Source organism: Eubalaena glacialis, chromosome 1 (genome assembly GCF_028564815.1).
Source record: "Eubalaena glacialis isolate mEubGla1 chromosome 1, mEubGla1.1.hap2.+ XY, whole genome shotgun sequence".
Classification (NCBI taxonomy): domain Eukaryota; kingdom Metazoa; phylum Chordata; class Mammalia; order Artiodactyla; family Balaenidae; genus Eubalaena; species Eubalaena glacialis.
Genome location: NC_083716.1, coordinates 52,656,822 through 52,681,825, shown reverse-complemented (window position 1 = coordinate 52,681,825; position 25,004 = coordinate 52,656,822). Strand labels below are relative to the sequence as shown.

Sequence of the window (25,004 nt, the reverse complement as noted above, 5' to 3'; positions counted from 1 at the left end):
TTATTTCTGTGTATGGTGTTAGGGAGTGTTCTAATTTCATTCTTTTACATGTAGCTGTCCAGTTTTCCCAGCACCACTTATTGAAGAGGCTGTCTTTTCTCCATTGTATATTCTTGCCTCCTTTATCAAAAATAAGGTGACCATATGTGTGTGGGTTTATCTCTGGTCTTTCTGTCCTGTTCCATTGATCTATATTTCTGTTTTTGTGCCAGTACCATACTGTCTTGATTACTGTAGCTTTGTAGTATAGTCTGAAGTCTGGGATCCTGATTCCTCCAGCTCTGTTTTTCTTTCTCAAGATTGCTTTGGCTATTTGGGGTCTTTTGTGTTTCCATACAAATTGTGAAATTTTTTGTTCTAGTTCTGTGAAAAATGCCATTGGTGGTTTGATAGGGATTGCACTGAATCTGTAGATTGCTTTGGGTAGTATAGTCATTTTCACAATGTTGATTCTTCCAATCCAAGAACATGGTATATCTCTCCATCTATTTATATCATCTTTAATTTCTTTCATAGTATCTTACAGTTTTCTGCATACAGGTCTTTTGTCCCTTTAGGTAGGTTTATTCCTAGGTATTTTATTCTTTTTGTTGCAATTGAATTTGTTTTAGATTGACTCTGATTTGCCAAGATACATATCCATGTGATATACCCTCATTGCACTTGGGAATACCATACTGTGAAGGAATTGTCTGTTTGAGGAGAGACAAGTAAACTTGGAGGGTTGTTGTGACTTTGTTAAATTAACGTTTGTTAAATAGAGCCCCAAGATGTTGGCTGGTAAACCCCAATTCAACAAAAGACCACAAGAGAAATTGAAATAGAGAAGTTTATTACTCTCAGGTCCTGGAGGAAGTACATGGCATGCCTGCAGGGGCCATATGGGAAAACGTGGCATGCCTCGAGGAGCCATACAAGGGCAAACAGAGTGGCAGGAACCTGGGGCACATGCTTTTATTATTAGGGTCTATGGCTGGAGTGCTTTTAGGTTCCTGGGCTAAGGCTCGATTGGACAGTTCAAACCAAGAAGTGCAGGGTTTTGGTAAGCTCGGCGGTGGTCTTATCTAAGGTTTCACAAGGGGCAGTCCCTGGGAGGCAGGGGAGACTGTTGCTCACAAGGGCTTTTGGAGAAGTCCTGTTAGGAATTTACATTTGCTTGTGACTCTGGAACTGTTATCTAGGGCAGGCCCCTGCAGACTTCTTAGTCACACAAAATGCATGCCAAGGCAGCAATATCATGGAGTAGTTTAGCAAACTCTCAAGATAGGGATTGTCTTTTTACATGAATATATCGTGTACCCAGAATTGTGCCTTGCATATATACTGGTTTTCATATGTGTTGAATTTTTGATGGTATGTCTTGTGGTTGCCACATGGAGGCAGGATCAACTCCCCTTCCCCCAGATTTGTTCAGTGTCGAGAAAGATGGTGCCACACATGTAGCAAGAGAATGTGAAAACATTTATTATTCACATAGTGAGACTTTCTGGGAACACCAGGACAGACACCCAAACTAGTCCAGAATGGCTCGAGTGAAGAGGGGAGAGGCAGGTGGCTCTGTTTATTATTGTGGTTAGGGGTTGGGCTGGGTTGAGGATTCCCACATGCAGGCTAGATTTGTGTGGTTTGAACTTCCCTGCTGTTGCCAAGGGAGGTTCACTTTTTTTAGTGTGAAGTTTTGCTTATTATAAAAGCAGTATGTCCTTACTACAAAATCAAAAAAAGTGTAACAAGTCAAAATCAAAAAGAATACAAAGAACATAAGCACATGTTGTCTCACACAGTGGAAAATAATAACAGTTCTTTGGTTTATCACCGTTCAGACATTTAAATGTATTTTTCAGCATTAAAGATGGAGTCATATTGTACATATATAATTGCTTCCCCCCCACCATTTTACAGAGCATCTTTCCATATGTCTAGATAAATTTCTGAAATATCATATATAATGATTTATTGATGAGTGTTAACTTGAAGCATAAATATGGATGGTTTTCCCTTTCTGTAATTATTGCTAACTGTGTCCCCCTTCCTTTTCCATTGAGCTTTCTTAGTAACTTCTCAAAGTGATACAATTTTTTCACCACTTCTGAATTCATTAGAACAGGCTCATTCCCATTCCCTAAGACTATGTTTTTAAATCTTCATTATAAAATGAAACCTACAGAAAACCCTACGAAACAAATGTAGACTTTAGTTAGTTATTAAACGTTGAACACCTTTTTAGCAGTGGTGGCAGTGCTCCTTTTGCTGACTGGTGCATCTCAGCAAGCCCTACTTTGGACTTAGAAAATGAGGTTCTATTGCCTTTGATTCTTTGCTGTGTCTTTAGTTGTCAGATTTGGCCTGGGGTGCCCAACATCATCTTGTTTCACACATACTCATACAAATAGCCAAATGTTTTAAACTGAAGATATGATTTTAGGAGTAAAATTATGTAAGTTATAATACTTATTGCAGAAAATGAGAAAATACAGGTACTCTAATCAAAAAAAAAAAAAGAAAAAGAAAAATCTCATAATCCTAAAATAGTTAACCTGTGTTTTGGTTTTCTTCTAAGTTTTTTCCAATGCATATTATACAATTTTTTTTTCATAAAATGGATAATTCTGTATATGCTGTTTTAGAGACGTGATTTTTTTTTTCCATTTAACATGTAGGCCTTTTCAGTGGAAGAAATGTATCTTTTATTTTAAGATGAAAAACATCTTGTGTTCATATTGATACTTCCCACTTATACTCAGGAACATAACATAGAATTTTTACTTAATTTCATTGTTTTTTACGTCTTTATTTTCTTTTTCCTAAGATGAGAATCCATTTTTCAGCAAATACCAATATACACAAGTCTCAGAATAACAACACCATTATTACCATCTGTAATGTAATTACTGAAAATAGTTTGAGGATTTTTTTCCCCCACTTGAAATAGTTTCTCTCTGATATACAGATTCATTTATTTCAATTTAATGTTGACATATAGGGATTCGTTGAAACATTATTTGTAAGAGCAAAAGATTGGAAACAAAGTAGTTCGTATTTTTCCCCAATTAACATCTTTCTATGTCTGTAAATATATTTTTATTATCTTTTTTTAAGAACAACATCATATTCTGTTATATGACTATATCATACTTCCTGTTTAACCATTTTTCTGTTGTTGGACATTTAGCTCATTTCTACTTTTTTTGCCATTCTGTCCAATGCTACAATAACCACACTTATACATATATTTTTTGCATTTGTCTGTTTCTAAAGGATAAATTCTTAGGAGGGAAGACTTTGCCTTTTTAAAAAAGGTTTTAGCTAAATTTTAACAAATTGGCCTCCAGAAGGTTTGTATGAATACTAGATTCCTCTAAATCATGATAAATCCACATTGGTGTGGTAGCATTCTTTCCTACATTGTATTTATTGGCCGTTTATTTTCTATTTATTTTGTGAATTGTCCATTATGACCTTTGCCAGTTTTTTTTTTCCCATATTCATTTTTTTCCTTGATTTTTTTTTAGGAAGACTGTTTTAAGGACAGCAAATATTTCATAATGGAAAGAGGTTCTGCGAAATACCTTTTTCTTAAGCCAAGGTTAAATAATTATGCAGTTTTTTTGTTTGTTTTAAATAATAACAATTATTCCAATTACTCTTAGTTCTCAGTGGATCCTGGAAGGAAGGCCCAACACAAAAATTGAAAAGATTTGGGTGGAATATCCAATATAGGGAACACTTCTAATTTTATTCATATTATCTGTAATAAAGTAGATATTCCCCTTCTGTGAGTGTTTTTCAAGGTCATAATCTCTCAGTCCCATTTAAAGATTTGTGAATTTGTGATCTTTTTACTTATATATACTAAGGCAAGATCTTGCAGTATTAGATCAGTTTTTGGATTGGAGGGATTCACTAGTGGGCTATAGGTCAAACTGAGTTCATTACCTTAAACTTAGTTTTTGTTTATTTAATTATTTAGACTTCAGAATAAGAGTCTTCTAAAGCAAAACAGTACTTTTCTAAGGATAGATAATAGCTAACAAGATTGCAAATAGAACCCAGGAGGGACTGCTTATAACCAATTTGAGTAGTCCAGTCCTGCAGTAGAGAAAGAACAAATTAAGGTAAACCAAGGAAGTAATAGTGGTGCTGAAAGTAGTAGTAGCAGCGGTGTGTGGCTCAGGAAAGGACATGTAATAATGACATCATTAAAGACTCACTTCATTAATTTACATAAGTAGTCAGATCCCTAGAGATAATAAAATACCACCTCCCACACCAAATATGAATACATCTTGTGAGATTGTTTACCATTTTTGATTATTCATGTTATCAGGGAAGTTGTTAAAAGCATGGACTCGGGAGATTGACCTCCTGTTGTTCACATTCTGTTTCGGCCAGGGATTTAGATTTTCTGTGCATTAGTTTCATCGTGTATAATATGGAGATTATACTAGTCACTAAATCATAGTGAAGACTAAAGAAATCAATTAATATCTGTGAAGTGCTTAGAACAATATCTTGCAGATAGTGAGCACTGTGTAAATTTTTAAAAATACAAATAAAAATCTACTGGTGGGGAAGAAGACTAGGAAAAGGATGTTACAAATAGCTTAACCAAGTAAACCAGTTGAATCTTTTTTTTTTTTTATTTTATCTTTAAAATCTATTCTTAACCACACAAACATTGAGTAAAATAAGATTCTCATATAGTGATGTTCAAAAATAATGATTACACTGAGCTAGGTTATAGCATTTTTTCTGCTTTTGTTTACAGGATATTCTGAATAATCTTGAATCATGTGACCTTGAGGATGATGACCTTATGCTTGATGTGGATCTGCCTGAGGATGCACCTCTTGAGAATGGTAGGGGGGACAATATTGAACCTTCAGAAGTATATAGTTGAGCTACTTGACTATATCCAATTTGGTATTTGTTATTTACAGACTTCGTTATCTCTATGGTGGTAGCCTTTTCAGGCTGCGAATTTATCTTAAGTGATGTTAAACAGGTTCCTTTGCAAAATTATTTAAATGTTTAAAACCTGACTTTGTAGGTTTTTGGTATAACTCTGTATGATCCAATAAGATTGTATACCTATATCCTAAAGTATCTGGTAGATAGGATTTGTCCTTTTTTCCCTTTGTCTTATCCAATTTTTTATTCCTTTGTCTCATTTTGATTTTAAGAAAACATAAATTTAGAGAAAAGGTATCATTTGACTTGTAAAACAGCAGCAAAAACCATTAAGTTAATAAGTACTTTAAAAAAATCAATTCTGGGAAAATGGTGACCTGAATGAATTATTCTATCCTTTTTACTCTCAAATCTGGTCTGTCTTCGTCTCTGGATCCCAGTAACTGCTGGAGTGGGGCTTTAGATAATCCATGTGCAAGAGGGGCCTAGGTGCTCTTGCCCCCACTGCCATAGCATTTGAAGGATTTTCTGTCTTAAAGACTTGTCAGGAACCAGAGACCAGCCTAGGAATCCTCTGGGGCAAGGGTTGAAATCAGGATCCTCCTGGAAGAAGAATCTCAGAGAGCTATGGATTCCCTGTTAGTCAGCATTTGCCAGGTTTCTTAGGCCTTCCAGGGTCCAGGGATGAACTAAAAAGGGTAGTGAAGTCCTTTTTATACATGATGCTAGAAAAATGCAAGGATATTTCAGAGAGGGTGGTTGGTTGTTCTAGTGCTTCATCGAGGTACAAGGAGCCTGCTTGCTGTTCACTTTTGTCATATTGGTCAGGGTTGTTTTGTTTGTTTTTTCTCTTCCCCTGCTGCCAGGATGCTGTATAATAATCACTCTTAGAATCTCAGTGGCTTTCAAAATAAATATTTATTTTTCTCATTCATGGATCTTTGTATTAGCTGGGACAGCTCAGGCTGTGGGACTGAGTTCAGGTCTACTCCTTGCTTCTTCATTTTGAAACCAGGACTCCTTGGAGCAGGTTGTGCTCATGGCAGATGGCAGAAGGACAACAGGGTGAGGAGAAGCATGCATATAGTATCTCTTAAAGTCTTCACTTAGAACCAGCACAGTGTTAACTTCTGCCCACATTCTGTTGACCAAAGCAAGTTACATGGCCAAGCCTAAGACCTGTGCGACTGGGAAGTATACTATATTCACAGTGCGAATCTCTGCGACAGAGGACATTGGATGTATAAGTCTATTGAAGGACAGAGTGTAGAGCTGAGAACAATATCTACTCTACCACAGGGGTAGAGACTGTTACATCTTCTTGTGGTTCTGCTGTCACTTGGGATACTCTAGCAATCAGTGCTGAGTTCTAGTCAACTGAGAAAGAAAAATCACAGCCAGTACCCAGGAAGAGGAACAGGGAAAACAGCAGAACTCCTGGGATTAGAGTGGCCGAAAGAGATAATAATGAGAGCACTTAGAGAGATTCAATTGCAGCACAATGCTTTCTGGAGCTTATTATAAAAGAAGATTTCCCAACAAAACAGTTCAATCGATGACAGAAAGCATAGTTGAAATCTGAATTAGTGGCCTAGAAGATCAAGTGGAAAAGTATTTTAGAACATAGAAGAAAAACATAAACCATTAATGATTATAAGGGAAAAAATAGTGAGACTTTATGATCCAGGAGATTTAATGTGAAGTTTTAAGGGCTGGTAGTGAGGAATGAAGGATTTACCTCTGTGGAATAAATTATCTAATGCATTTTACTTTGACAGAACTATAACAACTTCTCTTTGGAAACCTTAGCTAAACCAGGAAGTAGAGAGATGGCATTGGTCTTAGCGCCTGCCTCATCTTCAGAGCACAACAAAAGGTTATCCATATATTAGGTAAAAGTAGAATCAAGGCAATTTAAAGTTTCTGAGGTCTTGGTTGGGGACTTGTGAAAAGTAGGAGGGAACTCCTGAGATATAACATCTCACATATATTATAGATTTTCCTAGGAGAAGGCAAACAAGTATTGATTATTTTGAGCTAATTGAACACTGAAGAAAGCAGAACCTGGATCTAAAATATGTAGCCTTCAGAGGCACCAAAGATAAAACAGTATTTAGATTTGGTACTACTGGGAAGGAGGGAATGACTATTCTCTTTATAGGTCTGAGGTCCTGAATGACTATACCCACTGCCGCTGAGTTTTTTTATTGACAGGATAGGAATGTTACAAGGACTAGTACAAGGTTTAAGGAGTCTTCTAATATACTTAGACTATTGGTTTTAGTTCCCTTTAGCTTCTGGTTTTTGAAGCTATTATGCAAATTTGGGTAGAGTTTTGGATGGATCACTCTGGATTTTCTGAGTTCAGCCCCACTAATTCTGCCAATATCAGTGGAATTTTTGTCAACAAGAAGACTGGCACCTTGTTGAGATCTTTGTTTGGGTTTGATTTGGACACAAGTTTGCTGTGACTTTATTATGAATAGGGAAGTCATCTGGGATTTCAAGGAAGAGGCCATGAAGAGAATATTTAGCTGGCAATTGCATTTGTGCACCTATTAAGGTAGCATATGTGGTAGCACAGACAAGGAAAGAATGTTTGTTGGTCAAATGTTTCTTGGACAGTTATGGGCTAGGACTTGGGAACTGTCTGAGTTATTGGCGATAGCTACACTGGGTGGTTTAGTGACACTGAGGGGGAGGTTATATAATAGTCACAGGGTTTAAAGTTGATATTATAGTGCCTATATCAATAGTATATTTGCAGGGTTGTCCTTTACTGTTTAGAAAATTTTATCTTTGAGTTTAAGGGTAAAACCTGAAATTGGGTGCTTGATTTTTCCCTCAGAACACTTTGATTAATCACCCACTTATTTTCTCTCTTTTATTTCTTAGGCAATGCAAGACAGTTTTTCAGTGTCCTGCTATTTATCTATAAGTGTATCAAGAGACTCCTTTCTCCAGTGTTTAATTTACTGGGGTGGAGGCATCTCGTTATATGTGAAGGACATCATTTTATTCTGAGTCTTATTCTGCTTTTTTCTAAGTCTCTTTCCAAGCACTGGAAGTCTGGCAAGTGAGGAGGGAGACGAGGTCACATCTCTTTCAGAATCTATTCCTGAATGCTATCTGATGGTGTTAGTCTATCTGTGAAATCTCTAGTGGATTTATTCTTCCTTTGCTTACAGAACTGAATCAGAGCCCAGTCTACATTCACAGAAAAGACTTTGTTGACAGCCTCTGAAAGTCCTTTTCTAACTTCTGATTTCCTCTGCAATTGATGGAGTTCAGGACACACGACCCCAAAATATGGCACCTTGGCATATTGAATATTTTAAGCTGAAGGAGTTTGAGAAAATGGCAGAAGCAGAAAAGTCACTCTGATTTCCTCCCCCTCTTGCCCATCTTCCCTGAAACAGGTCATAAAACTGTCATGTGAGAGGTGCCTTCCCCATACCTAGAGGAAAGGAGCATCCTTATCTCTGAAGACAAAGTTAGACCAAGAAGATCCTAACAAACAGGCCTTGCTAAAGTTTCCCCCAGTTTACCACACTTAGACTCCTTAACCTGTCACATTCCTCCTTGACTGTCTACTCTTCATCAAGCCTAGCATAAAAATATACAGGTCTGTTTCTCTGGGTCTTCATTTCCTCATGAAGACTCCCATTGTCACATATTAAATAAATTTGTATGCTTTTCTCCCATTAATCTATCTTGTCAGTTTTACTTTCAGGCCCTAAGAGAGTTGAGAAAAACTTTCCTCCTCTATACAATTGTGGGTTCTTAAGTCAACTTTAGGTTTTTCACACTGTGCTTTTTCTATTCTGTTTTTATGTACCTAGATTTCCTTCTAATGTATGAACTAATTGGTATAGATCTGGAGGCCCTGGATTATCAGTTGCTAAAAGTATTCTAAATTCTTCTGGAAATTTCTCCCAATCTTGTTTAGACCTTAGAAAGTCTGTAGCTATGGCTCTCAGCTCAGGATGAGACCAGATCCAAGTCAACCTTAAGAGAATTTTCCGTCTTCTGAAGGAAGGTTCACTTTAAGAGGCATAGAGCTTTTTAGGTTTCTGGTCAGCTTGAAGGGTAGGGAAAGAGGTTAAAGGGAGAGATGGGGCAGAGGGAAACTGAACATAGAATGAAGGAAGAAGAATAAAAGGAAAAAGGACTTTAGATTTGAGTAGCAATTTGGGAGGATCTAAAAAGAGAGATCATTTTCTTTTATATTTTTCTTTTACCTTGGTCAAGGAATCTCTTAAGGAAATTTTGGAATCTGAATTTCTTCTAGCAGACCAGTGGGTATTTGAGATTTGCTTGCTTTTTGTTCTAAAGTGTCTCTCATATGAACAATTTGGTTATACCAAAGGCATAGTTGTATTGTTTTATTCTCTTGCTCAGAAACTTCTAATGGTCACGCATTGCCTACAGATTAAAGCGTAGCGTTTGGCACATTCATAGCATCATCCTTAGGTTTATGAAATTTCCATAGTATACATTTTCTTAGGGGTGATCTTTCTTCTACTCGTTCTGTTTTAAACTTTTCTCTGTTGAAAAAGATGTCTTTCTAATTACTTCCTGAATCCTACCCCATCAAATTATGGTGCCTATTAAATTGCGCTTACTTCATGTTATTAATATATTTCCTAAGGCCACTTTTTTGCTAAACATTTTATTGAGATATAGTCATATGAGGTCAGTAGTATTGTCCTTTACCACTTTCCAGTTACTGTATTTTCTTCTGGAAATTTATCTTTCTTTTTCAGTACTAATGGCTTTTAGTAATAACAACTTCATGATTTTTTTTTTAACGTGAGCTTTTCTTCTTTCAACCAAATTTCATTTTAAAAACTTTCTTGTTCAGATTGTAAAACCTCCTGCATGACACATTCTTTCCAGACTTTCTGATGTATAATTTCTTCCTGCTATCTTCATAGCCAGTTGTTAGTCATAGATAGAAATACTACCTGTGTCAGCCATTATCTTCTTAGGACTTTAAGTTATTAGAAAGAATCTAGGTTACTTTTGGCATCATATTTCGTTCTTTATCAAATCAGAAGAAATGGGTATGATGAGTGTTAGACATAGGCATCTCCATATCCCATACCTTTCAGTTAGCTATGTTAGATTCTCTTTCCCTCATCACAGGGTAGAAGTCCTGAAAATTCTGTCTCCTACTCATAGTAAAAAACCTACTAAAATCTGCCTTTTACTTTGGGAGCTAGAAAGCCCCTTCAGAAGGTGTTTATTTATTCTCTATTCCTAAACTCATAATTAGGGTCAAATCTGGTGTGTAGATAGTTTTGATCAGCATATTGGTTAAAATTTTTTTTGGAAAGCTTTAGGTTTGCCTCATCCTTCCCAATGATATTACACATTCAGAAGGATTTATTTCCTTTCTTAGTCTTGTTTGTCCTGTTCCTTCATTGGCTCTGGAAACTGGCTTTAAATTAACTCCATCTTGTAATTTTATTGGCTTTCCATTTTATTTTCTATGTTATTTCTTTTTCTCTGCCCTTAGTCTTTTCTAAGAAACGACCACTAATGTTATTTCGCATTCTCTTCTTAGTAACATTTTAAAGTATCAAAACATGATTGATGGGTACTGCAGGTAGTAGTATAAGCAGGACCCTTCCTTCCTTCAGAGTTTTGGAGGAGACATTTTTCTGAGAGTTTAAGCCCCCCTCTGTCCCAATTCTAACAAGAGTGTTTTGTAGTCATGGAAAATATTTGTTTCCGGTGCCTATTTGTCAGTTATGCTGATGGTTGAGTTCATGTTTCAATGAAAGTGCTTTATTTGGAGCCTGTGTGTAGTACCAACAATCTTTAGTAAATACAAAAGCAGCACATCATTTTCTGCATTATAATTTCCCACAGCATTTAACCCCATCTCCTGACCTGTTTTCCTGGTTAGTTTGCTTCTTATTACTCTTGAGTGCACTGTGTGGATGATATACTAATTATATATCAGATTCTTATTACAGAATTTCTTTTTTGGGGAGTGAATGGAATTTTACCTGCGTGAATTAAGAATAGGTATGAATTCAGATTTAAAAGTAGATATAGATTATCCCTCAGCTATATAGAATTGCTTAACCTAAAGTAACATTTTAATGCCATGTAGAAATACTTAAGGAACTTAACTGAGTCTATGAGTATAATGTGAATGTCAACTAAAAGCATTTTTAAGCCTTCTTAGGATTATTTTTCAATTTATTTTTCTTTTGCCGTCTTATTTTCTCCTCCTTACTTTTGCAGCATAATGGTCACCATGCCTTTATTTACCTAACAGTCCGGTTTTCTTTATTGAACTTTAAAAAAATATGTATATCTTAATTTATCCCAATAAGATGATGAGAAATTGTTAGAAATAATTTCAAATGTAAGTCTTCTTTAAAAAATTTTTCTTTAAAAAAATTTTTTTTAAACTATAAAACCTATTGTTTTTTTTCCCCAAATTGATTTCTCTAATGGAAATTTTCTAATAAACAAAATTTCAATGTCTTTTAGAACCTTATTTAAATTGTTACTCATATACAAGTAATGTGTTCACAGTGAGTTCAGTGTATATGAAAATTGAACATATATACTTTATATCAACCTTTTTTTTGGAGTGGGGAAGTTTGTTTTTATCTGGTATATTGTAATTAAACACTTTCCATGTATCAAATTCAGGTTTAGGTTAAGTTAAAACAATCATTTAAATAGTGAGTTTTGTTTCTTTTTTAAATTGGGGAGGATTAGGTTGATTTCTAAAGCTTTCTTATCACAAGGGATTCTGAACATGTAGGATTTGAACTTTCTCATGTAATAATTCTCAGACTAGAGAAACCTTTCCTGTTGCTGCCTTGGGTTAGTGTTTAGTTGTATTTTTAGTAACAGTCTTAACTCAGAGGCTATGTAAGCACTGAATGAAGATGGAGTCACAGGGTAAACTGGGCTTGCTTCCCACAGGGAGGGCTGGGAGTTGAGCAGGAAGGAAGGCCTGTTTGTCAGTGCCTTGTATGCAACTATGTCTGAGTAGGCAGCAAGCGACACAATGTCTCCCTTGTACAAAGTAACTCTCTTAGTGAGTGCTCAGATATGTGAGGAAAAAGTGTTTGGGTAAGTGAAGGAGAAGCTTGGGGTGTTTCAAAGAAATTCTTTTCATGTTTTTGTGGCATTTGGATTTCAGGGAGTGTACTGTTTGTTGCTGCAAAGTACTGGCTTTGTTTTCAGTGGCATTTTAGAATTTTTGAACAAGCTCCACTATCGGCAGATTGGAGCGTTTTACTTTCTAAAACTGTGAGCTTAATTTAAAAAATATGATTTGTTTATGATGAAGAGTTAATTTGTGCTTCTTGAAATCAGTAAAAATTAATTGTGGCATTCATTTTTAGGAATGAGTTCTCTACCAGACTTAAAATCTTCTACTTTTTCTTGTCATTTTCATTCTGAAGTCAGAACCAACTAATGATAATGATGAAAACCACTTAAAACTGACTATTGGTGTTTAAAATGTATAATGTTGATTTCAAGGATAATTTGCTTGTTTTAAAACAGTAGGACTGTTGTTACTTAAGTGACTGTGATAATGAAAGTTCTATAATTTACTTCAGTTTGAATAATATAAAGTTCGGTTTTCACTGAAAGAACTAGTCATTTTTCTTCTGGAAATCTTGATTTTGTGGTTAGCTAACATAAATGGCTGGTATTTTTAGAATATTACTTTTATATTTTCAGCAGCATTTAATTATTGAGCTATAAGTAGTTAGCTTTTATAGAGTGTGTGTACATGTTTCTAGTGTTTCGCTTTTGAATTTGTCTAGTGGAGTGTGACAATATGAACCGCTTTGACCGATCAGACAGAAATGTTCGGCAGTCTCAAGAAGGATTTTGGAAAAGGCCACCCCAGAGGTGGAGTGGACAGGAACATTACCACCTTAGCCATCCTGACCACTATCATCACTATGGAAAAAGTGACTTGAGCAGGTGAGTCTAATGTCAATTATATTTTCTGTCTTACTAGTTTTGAATCATATTTCCCCCCACCCCTCAAAACTGTTTTTCGTCTTTGTTTTTAGAGGCACCAAAAAACATTTCAAGTTATATGTGGTACTAATTGGAATAATATGTCTAATTCTTTTCTTTTGGCTCAAATCTTTTTTCATTAGCTTTGTCGTGAATATAAATATTTATGTCTGCTGTTTGAACTTTAAATTTTTGTGTGATTTTCTAGTTCTTATTTGGGAATGATCGGAGATGTTGACTTTGTTGAAGTTTATTATGTTTAAGATATTAATGTGTAAAATTAGTGCCAAGTGATTTGTCTTCTTTTGCTTATATAATAAATTGAAAATTTAAAATTCCTCAAGTACTATACTAGAATACTTTTTCTTTTTGAAGTGTAGCATAGTCTTTAATTTGGTCAGACCTTATGTATAGTGTGGCTGTGTAGTCATTCAAACCTGGGATCAAACCCTGGCCTGGTACAACTTAGGTTTGTGAGCTTAGATAATTTTTTAACCCCTCTCTACTTCAGTTTACCATCTGTAAAACATACTTAATAATACCTTTCTCTCAGTGTTCAAGGATCAGGAATAAAAGTGCCTGGAACAGTGTCTGACTTACTATAGGCACCCGATGGCAGTTATTAATTTTTTTCCTTTTTACTCTGTCATCTCATTCTCCTAGGGACTTGAGGTCCTTTTGGAGCACATTTACAATACAAATGATAAAACTGGGATAAAGACATAATGGAAGGGGGGAAACTTAAGGCACTGTATAGTTCTTGAAGTAAGAAAAAAAAATTAAGATTCCTTGCAGCAAAAGCAAAGAACAAAACTTGAACAAAACTTGAAGATTTATGATATACATAAGATAAAGGGTATGTTTCTCAGTTAATTTGCTTTTATGAGATAGAAACCTGAAAGCAGTTGCTTTGCATGAGTTCTTATAAGGAGAATACCTTGTGATATAGTGGACAGGTCTCAGACAGCTTCCCAAAGTAGAAATAATGATAAATTCCTTAAGTCTGTTTTTTCTTTATGTTCTTCAATCCATGCTACAAAAAACTCTTAAGTGAGAAAAGGCAGTTGTACAGTGGATCATGAAACAGTGAGGTCCAACTAAAGATCCTTTTGTTGGTAAAATTTGATGCCAGGATAAAATTTAGAAGATCTAGAAGAATGTATGGAGTACATACCCTTCCAGGCATTATTTTGGCTGTTCTGTTTCTCGTATCTGGGCTTTTGATAAGGAATGGACATCAGAGAGTTGGTATTATCAGGCAGGAATCTGATGTAAAGATAGTCTTCATTGCTAATAATGAAGGTGACGCTTCCTTCATCTTTGATGGTTGGTTTATAAGAAGGTAAATTTAAGGCCAACTTATGAAAATTTAAAAGCCTACCTAAAATATGAACCTTTGCTTATAAGATTTATTTAACCATTTGACAAGTATTTTTTGAGAACCTGTATGTTGAGCTCTGTGCTAAATTCTCAAGCTGGAATGAATTTGGAGATGGTGTGAGAGGTGAAAGCTGTAGATTGGTACTGGCTTCTCGGAGCATTGTTTTGAGGAGGTTAAAAAGAATTATGCAGTGTGTGAGGTCAGTTGGAATCATTGCAATTATCAGGTAGGTAGAAGGCTCTTGTGCCTTTTCCATCCCATACAAATATGAGTAGTAAATACTTCCTGCTGCCAGGGTGTTTAGTGTATGGGAGAGACAGGTATGTAGATAGTTATAATGTAGTATTAGTACAGTGTAATGATGAGAGGTGCCTCAAAGTGTTGTATATAGGACTCCAGGAGCATACAGGTTTTTGTCTAGGATAGTGATGCATAAAGAAAGTTACTGTTGAACTGATAGCTATGACTGTAGCAATTGCAGAGGATCAGTTTCTGTAGAAGGATGAGTATTCAGATGGAAAAAATAGCATGTGCAAAACCGTGTATGAAACAGTGTGACATTTTCAGAGAACTGCTCTTAGGTTCATAGCTGAATTGGTAGGTCACTTGGAGGAATGAATAAATGTGATCTCTAACTGTAGATAGCAAAACTATCTATGCATTTTAAGATAAAGGGTGGCAAATTTCAGCTTTGTGAGACTATTAATCAGAATATGCAAAATGGAATGAATTATCTGGAGATAGCAGTCTCTGTCCCTGGCAATGATCAAGCTGAGACTGATTATTTATCTGTCAGAAAAGTTAAGCAACATTTTTCAAAAACTGTATTCCTGGATGTCAATAGGTGTAGAAAAGGGAGACTCTGATCAGATGAGTATAGGAAGAACAAGTTAAACGAAGTTAATTTTTTTTTTAAATAGTAGACTCTGCAGTGCCTTTAATATATAATTATAGTACTGTGATGATGCAAAAGGTGGTAAAGGAAAATATGTAGCCATTTTCCAAAACATGAGGACAAATCCCTTCTACAGAGTGTATTTTGAGGGACTAGTGGTTTGTGGATCATCCACACTTGTGAGTCTCGATGAGGAGAGAGAAATGCACAGAACTCTTGGTGGTTGCTAATCTGACTCAGCGCAGAACTTCCCAACAAGTGAACTGACACATACTGGTTTGTTATGACTAGTTATAGGTTAACCAGTTTATGGATCCCCTCAGGCTTTTGGGTAGCTGTGCGAGGTTTGGGACTTCTATATTTCTCAGAGCCAGTTACGGGGATGGGTGGTACAGAGAGAAATCTCATCCAAGATAAGCCTTACTCCAGCAAACCTTAAAACTATTATTTTCTTTCTATACCTTGATTTTAAAAGATTTGGATGTACTAACCCCAGGGCCTTTTAATATTACATGTGTAAAAGTTCCTGTTCCCATTCTCTGACTTCTTGAATGTTGCTGGTTCCCTTTCCTGTCTGTCCTTCAGTTCCCATCGTTGTCATAATTAATTACAGGATTATGTCTTAATCTGTAACTCAGGGGACTGGTGGTTCAGAACCACTGATCTACTTTCTCTGTATTTTTGTCAGTACTGTTTCTCTTTTCACCTGGCCTATCCTTTTATTCCTCTTTTCTCCCCAGACCTCCCTTTTGCCCTACACCCTCCATTAACCATATGGAATTCTCTCACATCTTAACAAACCCATATCCTTGACTTCTTCACCTACATTCTCCTGATTGTAACTTTTTCCTAAATGTACTAATTCCTCAGTAGCATTCTTATATGAATGATTCTTATTTTCCAGGCACTCTAGTACTGTACTGTTTACGAGTGAGGTCTTTGTCTTCCCTCCTCATTGTTACTTCTAAATGAAGTGTTCTTAAGCCTCTTTCATTTGACACTTAGGGCATTTGGCTTTATCAACTCCTCCTTAATGGTCCCAATACCTAGCTCACAAAAATCTTGGCCCTTGGCTCACTTTCCCTCTTCATTGTAAGCTTTGCTATAACTCTGAGTGTAGCCTCCAGTGTTCATGTGCATGATTCATTTAACCTTCTGACTCCCTAGTTCCTTAGGAGTCTCTTATATATAAGATCTGTCATCTGAGAATAGAGATAGTGTTACCTTTTTCTTTTCAATCTGGATACTTTCCCTTTTTTTTCCTGCCTGCATAATTGGCTAGAATCTCCAGTACAAGTTAAGGAGTGATGAGAGCAGACATCTTTGTCTTCTTTCTGATAGTAGGAGCAAAGCATTTGGTCTTTCACTGTTAAGTATGACGTTAACTGTGGGTTTTGATAGATACTCTTTATCAGGTTGAGGAAGTTCCCTTCTAGTCCTATATTGTTGAGTGTTTTTTTTAACCACGAATGGGTATTAGATTTTGTCAAATGCTATTGCTGTGTCTTTTGAGATAATCATTTTTCCTTTCATTCTGTTACTGTGGTGTATGACTTTGATTTTCAGATGTTGAATCAACCCTGCATTTCTCGAATAAATCCCTCTTGGTCATGGTATCCTTTTAGATGTTGCTAGATTCAAATTGCTAGTATTTTGTTGAAGATTTTTCTGTATACATTCATAACAAATACTGGTCTGTAGTTTTCTTGAGGTGTCTTTGTGGTTTTGATATTATCACATAATTTGAACTGGGAAGTGTTTCATTTCTATTTTTGAGAGAGTTTGTGAAGGAGTTTTGTTAATTCTTCATTGAATGTTTTATAGAATTCACCATTGAGGTTATTTGGGTCTGGGCTTTTCTTTGCAGTGAGTTTTTTGATTACTAATTTAATCTCATATATTCTGTGGATGTCTGTTTGGTTTTCTTAGTTTGTAGTGTTGCTCAAGTCTTCTGTTTCCTTGCTGACCTTCTTCCTAGTTGTTTTATCCATTAATGAGAAGGAGGTATTAAAGTCTCCAACTTAAGTATATCTTGTAGGGAAGGTTTGATAGCAACAGGTTCACTCAGTTTGTGTTTATCTGGGAATGTTTTAGTTTCTCTTTAATTTTAAAGGATAGTTTTGCTGGATATAGGATTCTTGGTTGATAGGCTTTCTTTTTTTTTTTTTTATAAATTTATTTATTTATTTTTGGCTGTGTTGGGTCTTCGTTTCTGTGCGAGGGCTTTCTCTAGTTGCGGCGAGCGGGGGCCACTCTTCATCGCGGTGCGCGGGCCTCTCACTATCGCGGCCTCTCTTGTTGCGGAGCACAGGCTCCAGACGCGCAGGCTCAGTAGTTGTGGCTCACGGGCCCAGTTGCTCCGCGGCATGTAGGATCTTCCCAGACCAGGGCTCGAACCCGTGTCCCCTGCATTGGCAGGCAGATTCTCAACCACTGCGCCACCAGGGAAGCCCCGATAGGCTTTCTTTTAACGTTTTTGATCCCTATGCTTTCTGATGAAAAATCAGCTTTTAATCTTATTGAGCATGTCTTCTACATAATAAATCACTTTCTTCTTGCTGTGTCAGGATTCACTTTTTCTTTGGCTTTTGACAGTTTAACTATGATGTGTCTCTCTTTTGGTTTATCATATTTTGGAGTTTGTTGAGCTAATGATTAGAAAGCGATTTCCTTAAATGCCTTGCACCAATAAGTTTCCCAGCCTTTTGCCAAGGGGCTCCGTGTGTGTGTGTGTGTGTGTGTGTGTGTGTGTGTTCAGGGGTGCCTTCAGCAACCTGATAAGCAGATTGCAGCACTTTCTTAGCCTTCATTTCCTGTTTGCTCAGAGGCTCAAGGTCAGCAAAAGGTGAGGGATTAAGACCTTCTCAGGTATTTCCTTGGCTTTCACACGTGTGTGCCCTTCTCTATGCCCAGGAATATGTTGGAGCTTTCCAAAACCTCCTGTGTACATCTCATTCCTCAGGTTTTCCTTTTAAGTTTTTTGGTCACCTTCTTGTTTGTCCCAAGTGGTATTGCCATCTTAGGCAGCTGAGATTTTAACCAATTGCCACTGATTTTTTTTTTTTTTTTTTAAACAAATGTACTAGAGATAAGGCTGTTCCCACTGAGGTAGCTCTGAATGAGGCCAAATAAAACAACTGCTGAGAATGGTCCTTTTCTAGGGAGGTGCCATTTAGGTCAAATAGTAACAATTCTCTAGAAATGGTGCTTTTTGGGGAGTTCCAATCCCATTTTACCTCCCATCCCACCGCCTAGAGATTGCTGAATTTCACACCTATTGTACTTGTAAAGCTTTTGTTTTTCAAGCCACCACAGAGCTAGGAAGATAGGCAGGGAAATAGAATAAATTAAAATGTCACAGAGTTTGGTCTTCTCCTGAGATTCAGCTGGTTTTTTTCAGTAAGTGCTCTTCAGTTGTTGCAAGCGCTTTCAGAGCTCTGAAAAAGTTGATTTTGACAAATTTGCCAGTGTTCTCAGAGCTTTTATGGAGGAGTGGATTTTTGAGATCTTTTATTCTGCCATTCTGTAAGTACTTCCTTCTTTTCCTTTTGTCATGGATTTTTTTTTAATTGCCTTTATTATTTAGAGCAGTTTTAGGTTTACAGAAATTTTGAGCAGAAAGTACAGGGAGTTTTCTTATATTCCCTCACCTCTTATGCACAGTTTCTCTATTAGTAACATCTTGCATTAGTGTGGAATATTTGTTACAATTAATGAGTCAATGTTGATACATTATTATTAACTAAAATTCATAGTTTATATTAGGTTTCATTTTAAATGCCTTGAAGCAATAAGTTGCGTGTACATTCTATGGACTTTGACAAATGCATAATGATGTATATCTACCATTACTGTATCATACAGAATAATTCTACTGCCCTTGAAACCCCACATCCTCCATCTGTTCATCCCTTTCTTCTCCTCCCTATCCCTACCCCCTGGCAACATTCCTGACAAACACTGATCTTTTTACTGTCTCCATAGCTTTGCCTTTTAAACAGAATACCATATAGTTGGAAACAGAATGTAGCCTTTTCAGATTGGCTGTTTTTAGCAATACGTGTTTAAGGTTCCTCTGTGTCTTTCCATGGCTTTATATCACTAAAGAACAGTGAGTTCTTTTTACCCCTAAATAAAAGTCCATTGTATGGATGAACTACAGTTTGTTTATCCATTCACCTACTGAAGGACTTCTTGATTACTTCCAGATTTGGCAATTATGAATAAAGCTGCTCTAAACATTTATGTGGGTAAGTTTTCAACTCATTTTGGTAAATACCAAGAAGCATGATTGCAGCGTCATATAGTAAGGGTATGTTTAGTTTGGTAAGAAACTGCCATGGCTGTACATTTTGCATTTCCTCCAGCAATGAGTGAGAGCTCCTGTTGATACACATCCTTGTCAGCATTTGGTGTTGTGTTGTGGATTTTAACTGTTCTAATAGGTGTGTAGTGACATCTCATTGTTGTTTTAATTTGCAATTTTCTAATGATATGATGTTGAGCATTTTTTCGTATACTTATTTGCCATCTGTGTATCTTCTTAGTGACATGTCGAGATCTTTTGCTCATTTTTAAATTGGGTTATCTGTTTTCTTGTTGATTTTAAGAGTTCTTTATATATTTTAGATACCAGTCCTTTATCAGATACATATTTTACAAATATTTTCTCCAGCCTGTGGTTTGCCTTTTCATTCTCCTAATGATATTTTTCACAGAGCAGACATTTTTAATTTTATGCAGTACAGCTAGTCAGTCTTTTCTTTCATGTATTGTACTTTTTGTGTCATATCTAAAAACTTATTGCCAAGGTCACCTGGATTTTCTTCGTTGTTATTTTGTAGTTTTACGTTTTACATTTAGGTCTTTGATCCATGTTTCGTTAATTTTTGTGAAAGGTGTGAATGTCTAATTGTTCCAGTACTATTTATTGAAAAGACTGTCCTCTCTCCTTTGAATTGCCATTGCTCCTTTACCATACATATGTATGGGTGTATTTTGGACCCTCTATTCTGTTCCACTGATCTGTTTTTTTGTACCACAGTCTTGATTACTGTCACTTGATAGAGTAAATCTGTAAGTCAGATAGTGTCAGTATTCTGACTTTCTTCTTCTTCAGTATTGTATTGGTTATTCTGGGTCTTTTGCCTTTTCATATAAACTTTAGAATCACTTTGTTGCTACCCACAAAATAACTTGCTGGGATTTTAATTGAGATTATGTTGAATCTAGCATTAAAAAAATGTGACCAAGAAGTTAAAAATACATATGTTTAACTTTTAATATACAGTTTTTTTTAATGGTGAGAAAAGAAACAAAGGTTTTGTGAAGTCAAACTGTGACTCAGATTAGGAAATAAATAAGGAAGAAAAATCTCAATCTCTGTCTCTCTCTGTCTCTCTCTCTCACACACACACACACACACACACACAATCTCCATTCACCAGTCTAACCTATGAATCACAAATCTTAAGATTTGCACAAAAATCACACATCTTAGTAATCAAGAAGCTCTGATAGTAGTGGTGAAGAATATAAATATATGGATAGAGCCATATAATTTGGGGAGATTACTTTAAAACTGCAGTAAGTGATTATGTAGCAATGTGATTATTAGGTGTGTGGGTTGCATATCAGGTGCTGCTACTGTATATGGATTAAGTTTGAATTGGTTTTAAAAAAGCTTATTTCTTAAAAATTCCTTTTTGTAGTTATTCTGATTGTGTTATTTTTCTTGTTGATTTTATTGGCTGTACTTATAGAACAATGTTAAATAATATTGATGATAGTGGGCATTTCATTCTTATGCTTCTGTAACCACTGAAATAATTTTTGCCTTCATCCATACATGTATTGGTTCAATTCTTCATATCCACTAGCCGTCTTGGCCTATGTTTGGCCACATAGGTTCTGCCTTTGCAAACACACTGCCAGCCTTCCAGTGTTTTGCCCAAAGCAGCTTGGAGTCTTTTGTTGCTTTCAAGATCTAATTTCCCTACTAGAAGTCCATGATTGTTAAAATTTGTACAAAAGTACAAATTTATGACTGTTAACCTAACATGAGGTATTTTTCCAGTAATTCCTCTTTTTTTTTTTTTAACATCTTTATTGGAGTATAATTGCTTTACAGTGGTGTGTTTGTTTCTGCTTTATAACAGAGTGAATCAGCTATACATATACATATATCCCCATATCCCCTCCCTCTTGTGTCTCCCTCCCACCCTCCCTATCCCACCCCTCTAGGTGTTCACAAAGCACTGAGCTGATCTCCCTGTGCTATGTGGCTGCTTCCCACTAGCTATCTGTTTTATATTTGGTAGAATATATAAGTGCATGCCACTCTCTCACTTCGTCCCAGCTTACCCTTCCCCCTCCCCGTGTCCTCAAGTCCATTCTCTACGGCTGCATCTTTTTTCCTGTCCTGCCCCCAGGTTCTTCAGAACCTTTTTTTTTTTTTTTTTTAAGATTCCATATATATGAGTTAGCATACGGTATTTGTTTTTCTCTTTCTGACTTACTTCACTCTGTATGATAGACTCTAGGTCCATCCACCTCACTACAAATAACTCAAATTTCGTTTCTTTTTATGGCTGAATAATATTCCATTGTATATATGTGCCACATCTTCTTTATCCATTCATCTGTCGATGGACACTTAGGTTACTTCCCTGTCCTGGCTATTGTAAATAGTGCTGCAGTGAACATTGTGATACATGACTCTTTTTGAATTATGGTTTTCTCAGGGTATATGCCCAGTAGTGGGATTGCTGGGTCATATGGTAGTTCTATTTTTAGTCTTTTAAGGAACCGCCATCCAGTAATTCCTCTTTTGTCTCACGTTTTTACCTCTCATTCTGTTTCAAAGGTTCAGGTTTTCCTATGTGAACTGCATCATCTTCTTAGAATGTGAAATTTCAAGGTCTTCATTATCTTTCATTATCTTATTTTTTTTCTTCTCCTGTTTTAACAGTGTCCTTTTATTTTCTGAAAATAACCTCCATTATGTATTTGCTTTCTGTTTCGTTTTTGTCTTCTTCTGCCTCTGAGCCTTCTCAATTATATTCATTTTTTCCAGCAACCTTCAGATGGCCCTCATTGAGGTGTTATGTTATTTCCAGCTTATTGTCATATGGTTTAGCAACAAATATACACATAGATATAAAGCATTTTGTCAACATTTATCAGTTGGGGAATCTAGGCGAAGGGTATATGGCATTATAGTATTCTTTTGACATTTATGTTAGAAAAAATTTTCAATATAGAGAAGTTAGAAATTATTGATAATAATAATACGTAGTAATTGGTTTTTATTTAACAATTATTATAAGTCAAGCACCATTCCAAGCATTCTAACATATGTTATTACCTCATTTAATCCTTATACCAACCTAATGAGATAAATGCTGTTATCCCCATTTTACAGCTCAGGAAAATGAAGCATAGATAAAGTGACTTGCCCTGTGTGTTATATAGCTAGTGAGTGACAGAGCTGAGATTTGAACTCAGATAATCTGTGCATTAATTGAATAATATAAAAATGAATAAGTCCCTGTTTTCAAGTTATCATCAAGTTAGAGGTGATATTTATGCAGATTTCTTTCACTTATGCTGTGAAAGAAGTTAAGCGTCATAAAACAATTTTATCTAGTTAAGGGGCATCAGGACTAGGAGAAGATGTAAGTTTAGTTTTGGTTCTCATGGTGGAAGTATTTGAAATGCAGCCTAAGGCATATGAACTTTATTTGGTAGGCACTGGACAACACTGAGAACTAAAGAAACTACAGCCCGAAGATATTAAGTATTTTTAAGAGCTAGTTACTGTCAGCCAAGATATAAACTTCAGTCCTAGGCCAGAGCTGTCTCTTTTATACTATTGTGGCTTTTCTAGATGCCAGTTCTTTGTCCCCATATTCAGTTAGTGATCAAGACCTGTTGACACTTCCTTTGAAATGTTTTTAATTCGTTAGTCCCTTGCATGTGGTTCATATTTATGCCTAAACCTAATATAAGCCATTATTCTATTCCTGATTCTCATGCTGTAGACTCCAGACCAGTTTTCTTCAGTCTCTTTCCTCTCTGCTTTTTCTCTTACTCACCTGGTAAAATAAAAAGTAATTTTAATTTTATTATTATCTGGAACTGTTTTAACATGACTGCTTCCAGATTATAATTTTAAAGTAGTGCTTTTTCATGTCACAGCTAAAGAATTTTAGAATCTCAGAGACGGAAGCTTAAAAAGAAAAACCAACCTAGTGGTTAAAATTCATACTTGTTACTCATTCAATAAAAACAACAACAAAAATAAACAAACAAAAAGTCGTTTCTGACAGAAAAAAGAAGACACAGTCTGTGTCTTCATGGAGTTTATCATTTGGCATGGATTGCAAATGAATGCAATGTATTGTGGCAAGTACTGTGATGGGGTCCAGCAGAAGGCTCTATAAGGACACCTGTGGAAGTACCAAGTGCTGTTTTAGGGGATTAAGGAAGCTTTCCCTGAGGAAGAGCTAACTAATTTAAATTGAAGAGGAGTTTTCATTCTCCAGATCAAGTGTGCAGTGGAGGACAGAATGGGTAGATTGGCCAAGAGTACAGAGAGGTTGAGGACATGGGTTTGGAGATGAGGGCGATTGTCGTGTGCTTTGGCAGTCTCAGGTAACTGGCTATGGATTAAGAAATCAGTCTGAGGGAGGCAGGTATATTGAGGGATGAAGTTGAAGAATAAATTGTATTCAGGCTGTCTGTAGTCTTATAAGCCATGTGTAAGAGTCTCCTTGTCCCTGAAAAGCATGCACTTTTGTGCCATTTATTTTCATTTTCTTTTTCTAGAAAACTTTACCTTTCATTTCAGTCCAACTCAAACCTTGCACTTTATAGTTCATCCCAGCTTCTTTCCTACCCAAGAAAATTTCCCAAAGTATGTCAGCTTTTTCTCCAAAAACATAACTCTTGTCTCTACTATTCATTTGCCAGGTGATTCTATCTTTTTGTCTTACTATTTAAAAATTTTTTCATCACTGTGTGTATAGCTTCTCTATTTAGTTATGGATGGTAAATTCCTACTAATAATCGATCAGTATTTGAAATTTAATAATTCAACTATATTTTGAATCTGTAAAAATAAAACAAATGTGAACAAATTCTTATCTATGGATCAACAATTTAAAGGTTCTTAAAAATCTCTTCTTTGGTTAAAAGAAAAATCAGGCCTGAAATCAAGTATGAGAAGTAGCTTCAGAGAAAAATAATCTTACGAAAACCAAGCTCATATTGAATATTTGAGAATTTAGAGATTTGGGAATATTTGTTAAAAGCTAGAAAATTTAATAGAAACTGTATTTCTACTTTTGAAATTCAATGCATCCATGAATTTAACTTTAATCCTAATATGTTAATGTAGCCGTTATACTGGGGAGAATACTTTTTCAATGTATTACTTTAAATATTGAGATTTCACACATGTAACAAGTTATTGTCTTAAAAACCACCTGGAATTATGTGTAATGTGAATGCAGTAATTTTTAAATTGCTATAGCTATGACTTCCGGTTAAAACATTGTGTTTTTCACGTCCGTGAAACACATTATCTGTAGTTGTTTTGGTTTTTTTTCCCCTCTTATTCAGCATGTATGTTATTGCATGAAACTAAAGGGAAGCTTAAATTTTTTTAGAGTAGATTTTTTTTAAGGTAGTTTAAGATTAGGAAATATGTGGTGTGTATAAGACTTTTGTAAAACCTTGTTTAATCTTTATTGGAAAAGATGGTTTATCAACAATGTAAAAACAAAAGAATAACAGTGTATCTGT

The 25,004-nt window shown here is 35.8% G+C and overlaps 1 protein-coding gene across 7 annotated transcripts in view; it reads left to right on the top strand.

Annotated features, from left to right (window-relative positions):
• CCSER2 (coiled-coil serine rich protein 2) overlaps positions 1-25,004 on the top strand; it is a 154,764-nt gene that overhangs the window by 70,196 nt on the left and 59,564 nt on the right. For 6 of the 7 annotated variants that reach the window (XR_009699350.1, XM_061179901.1, XM_061179891.1 and 3 more), the window contains exons 4-5: positions 4,769-4,859; positions 12,720-12,882. Coding sequence is in view for 6 of the 7 variants with exons in the window: in XM_061179901.1 (XP_061035884.1) it covers positions 4,769-4,859; positions 12,720-12,882 (254 nt within the window). In the remaining variant the exon portion in view is untranslated. Of the gene's footprint in view, positions 1-4,768; positions 4,860-11,844; positions 12,016-12,719; positions 12,883-25,004 lie in introns of those variants that run through there. The other variant, XM_061179935.1, reaches the window with a different exon arrangement.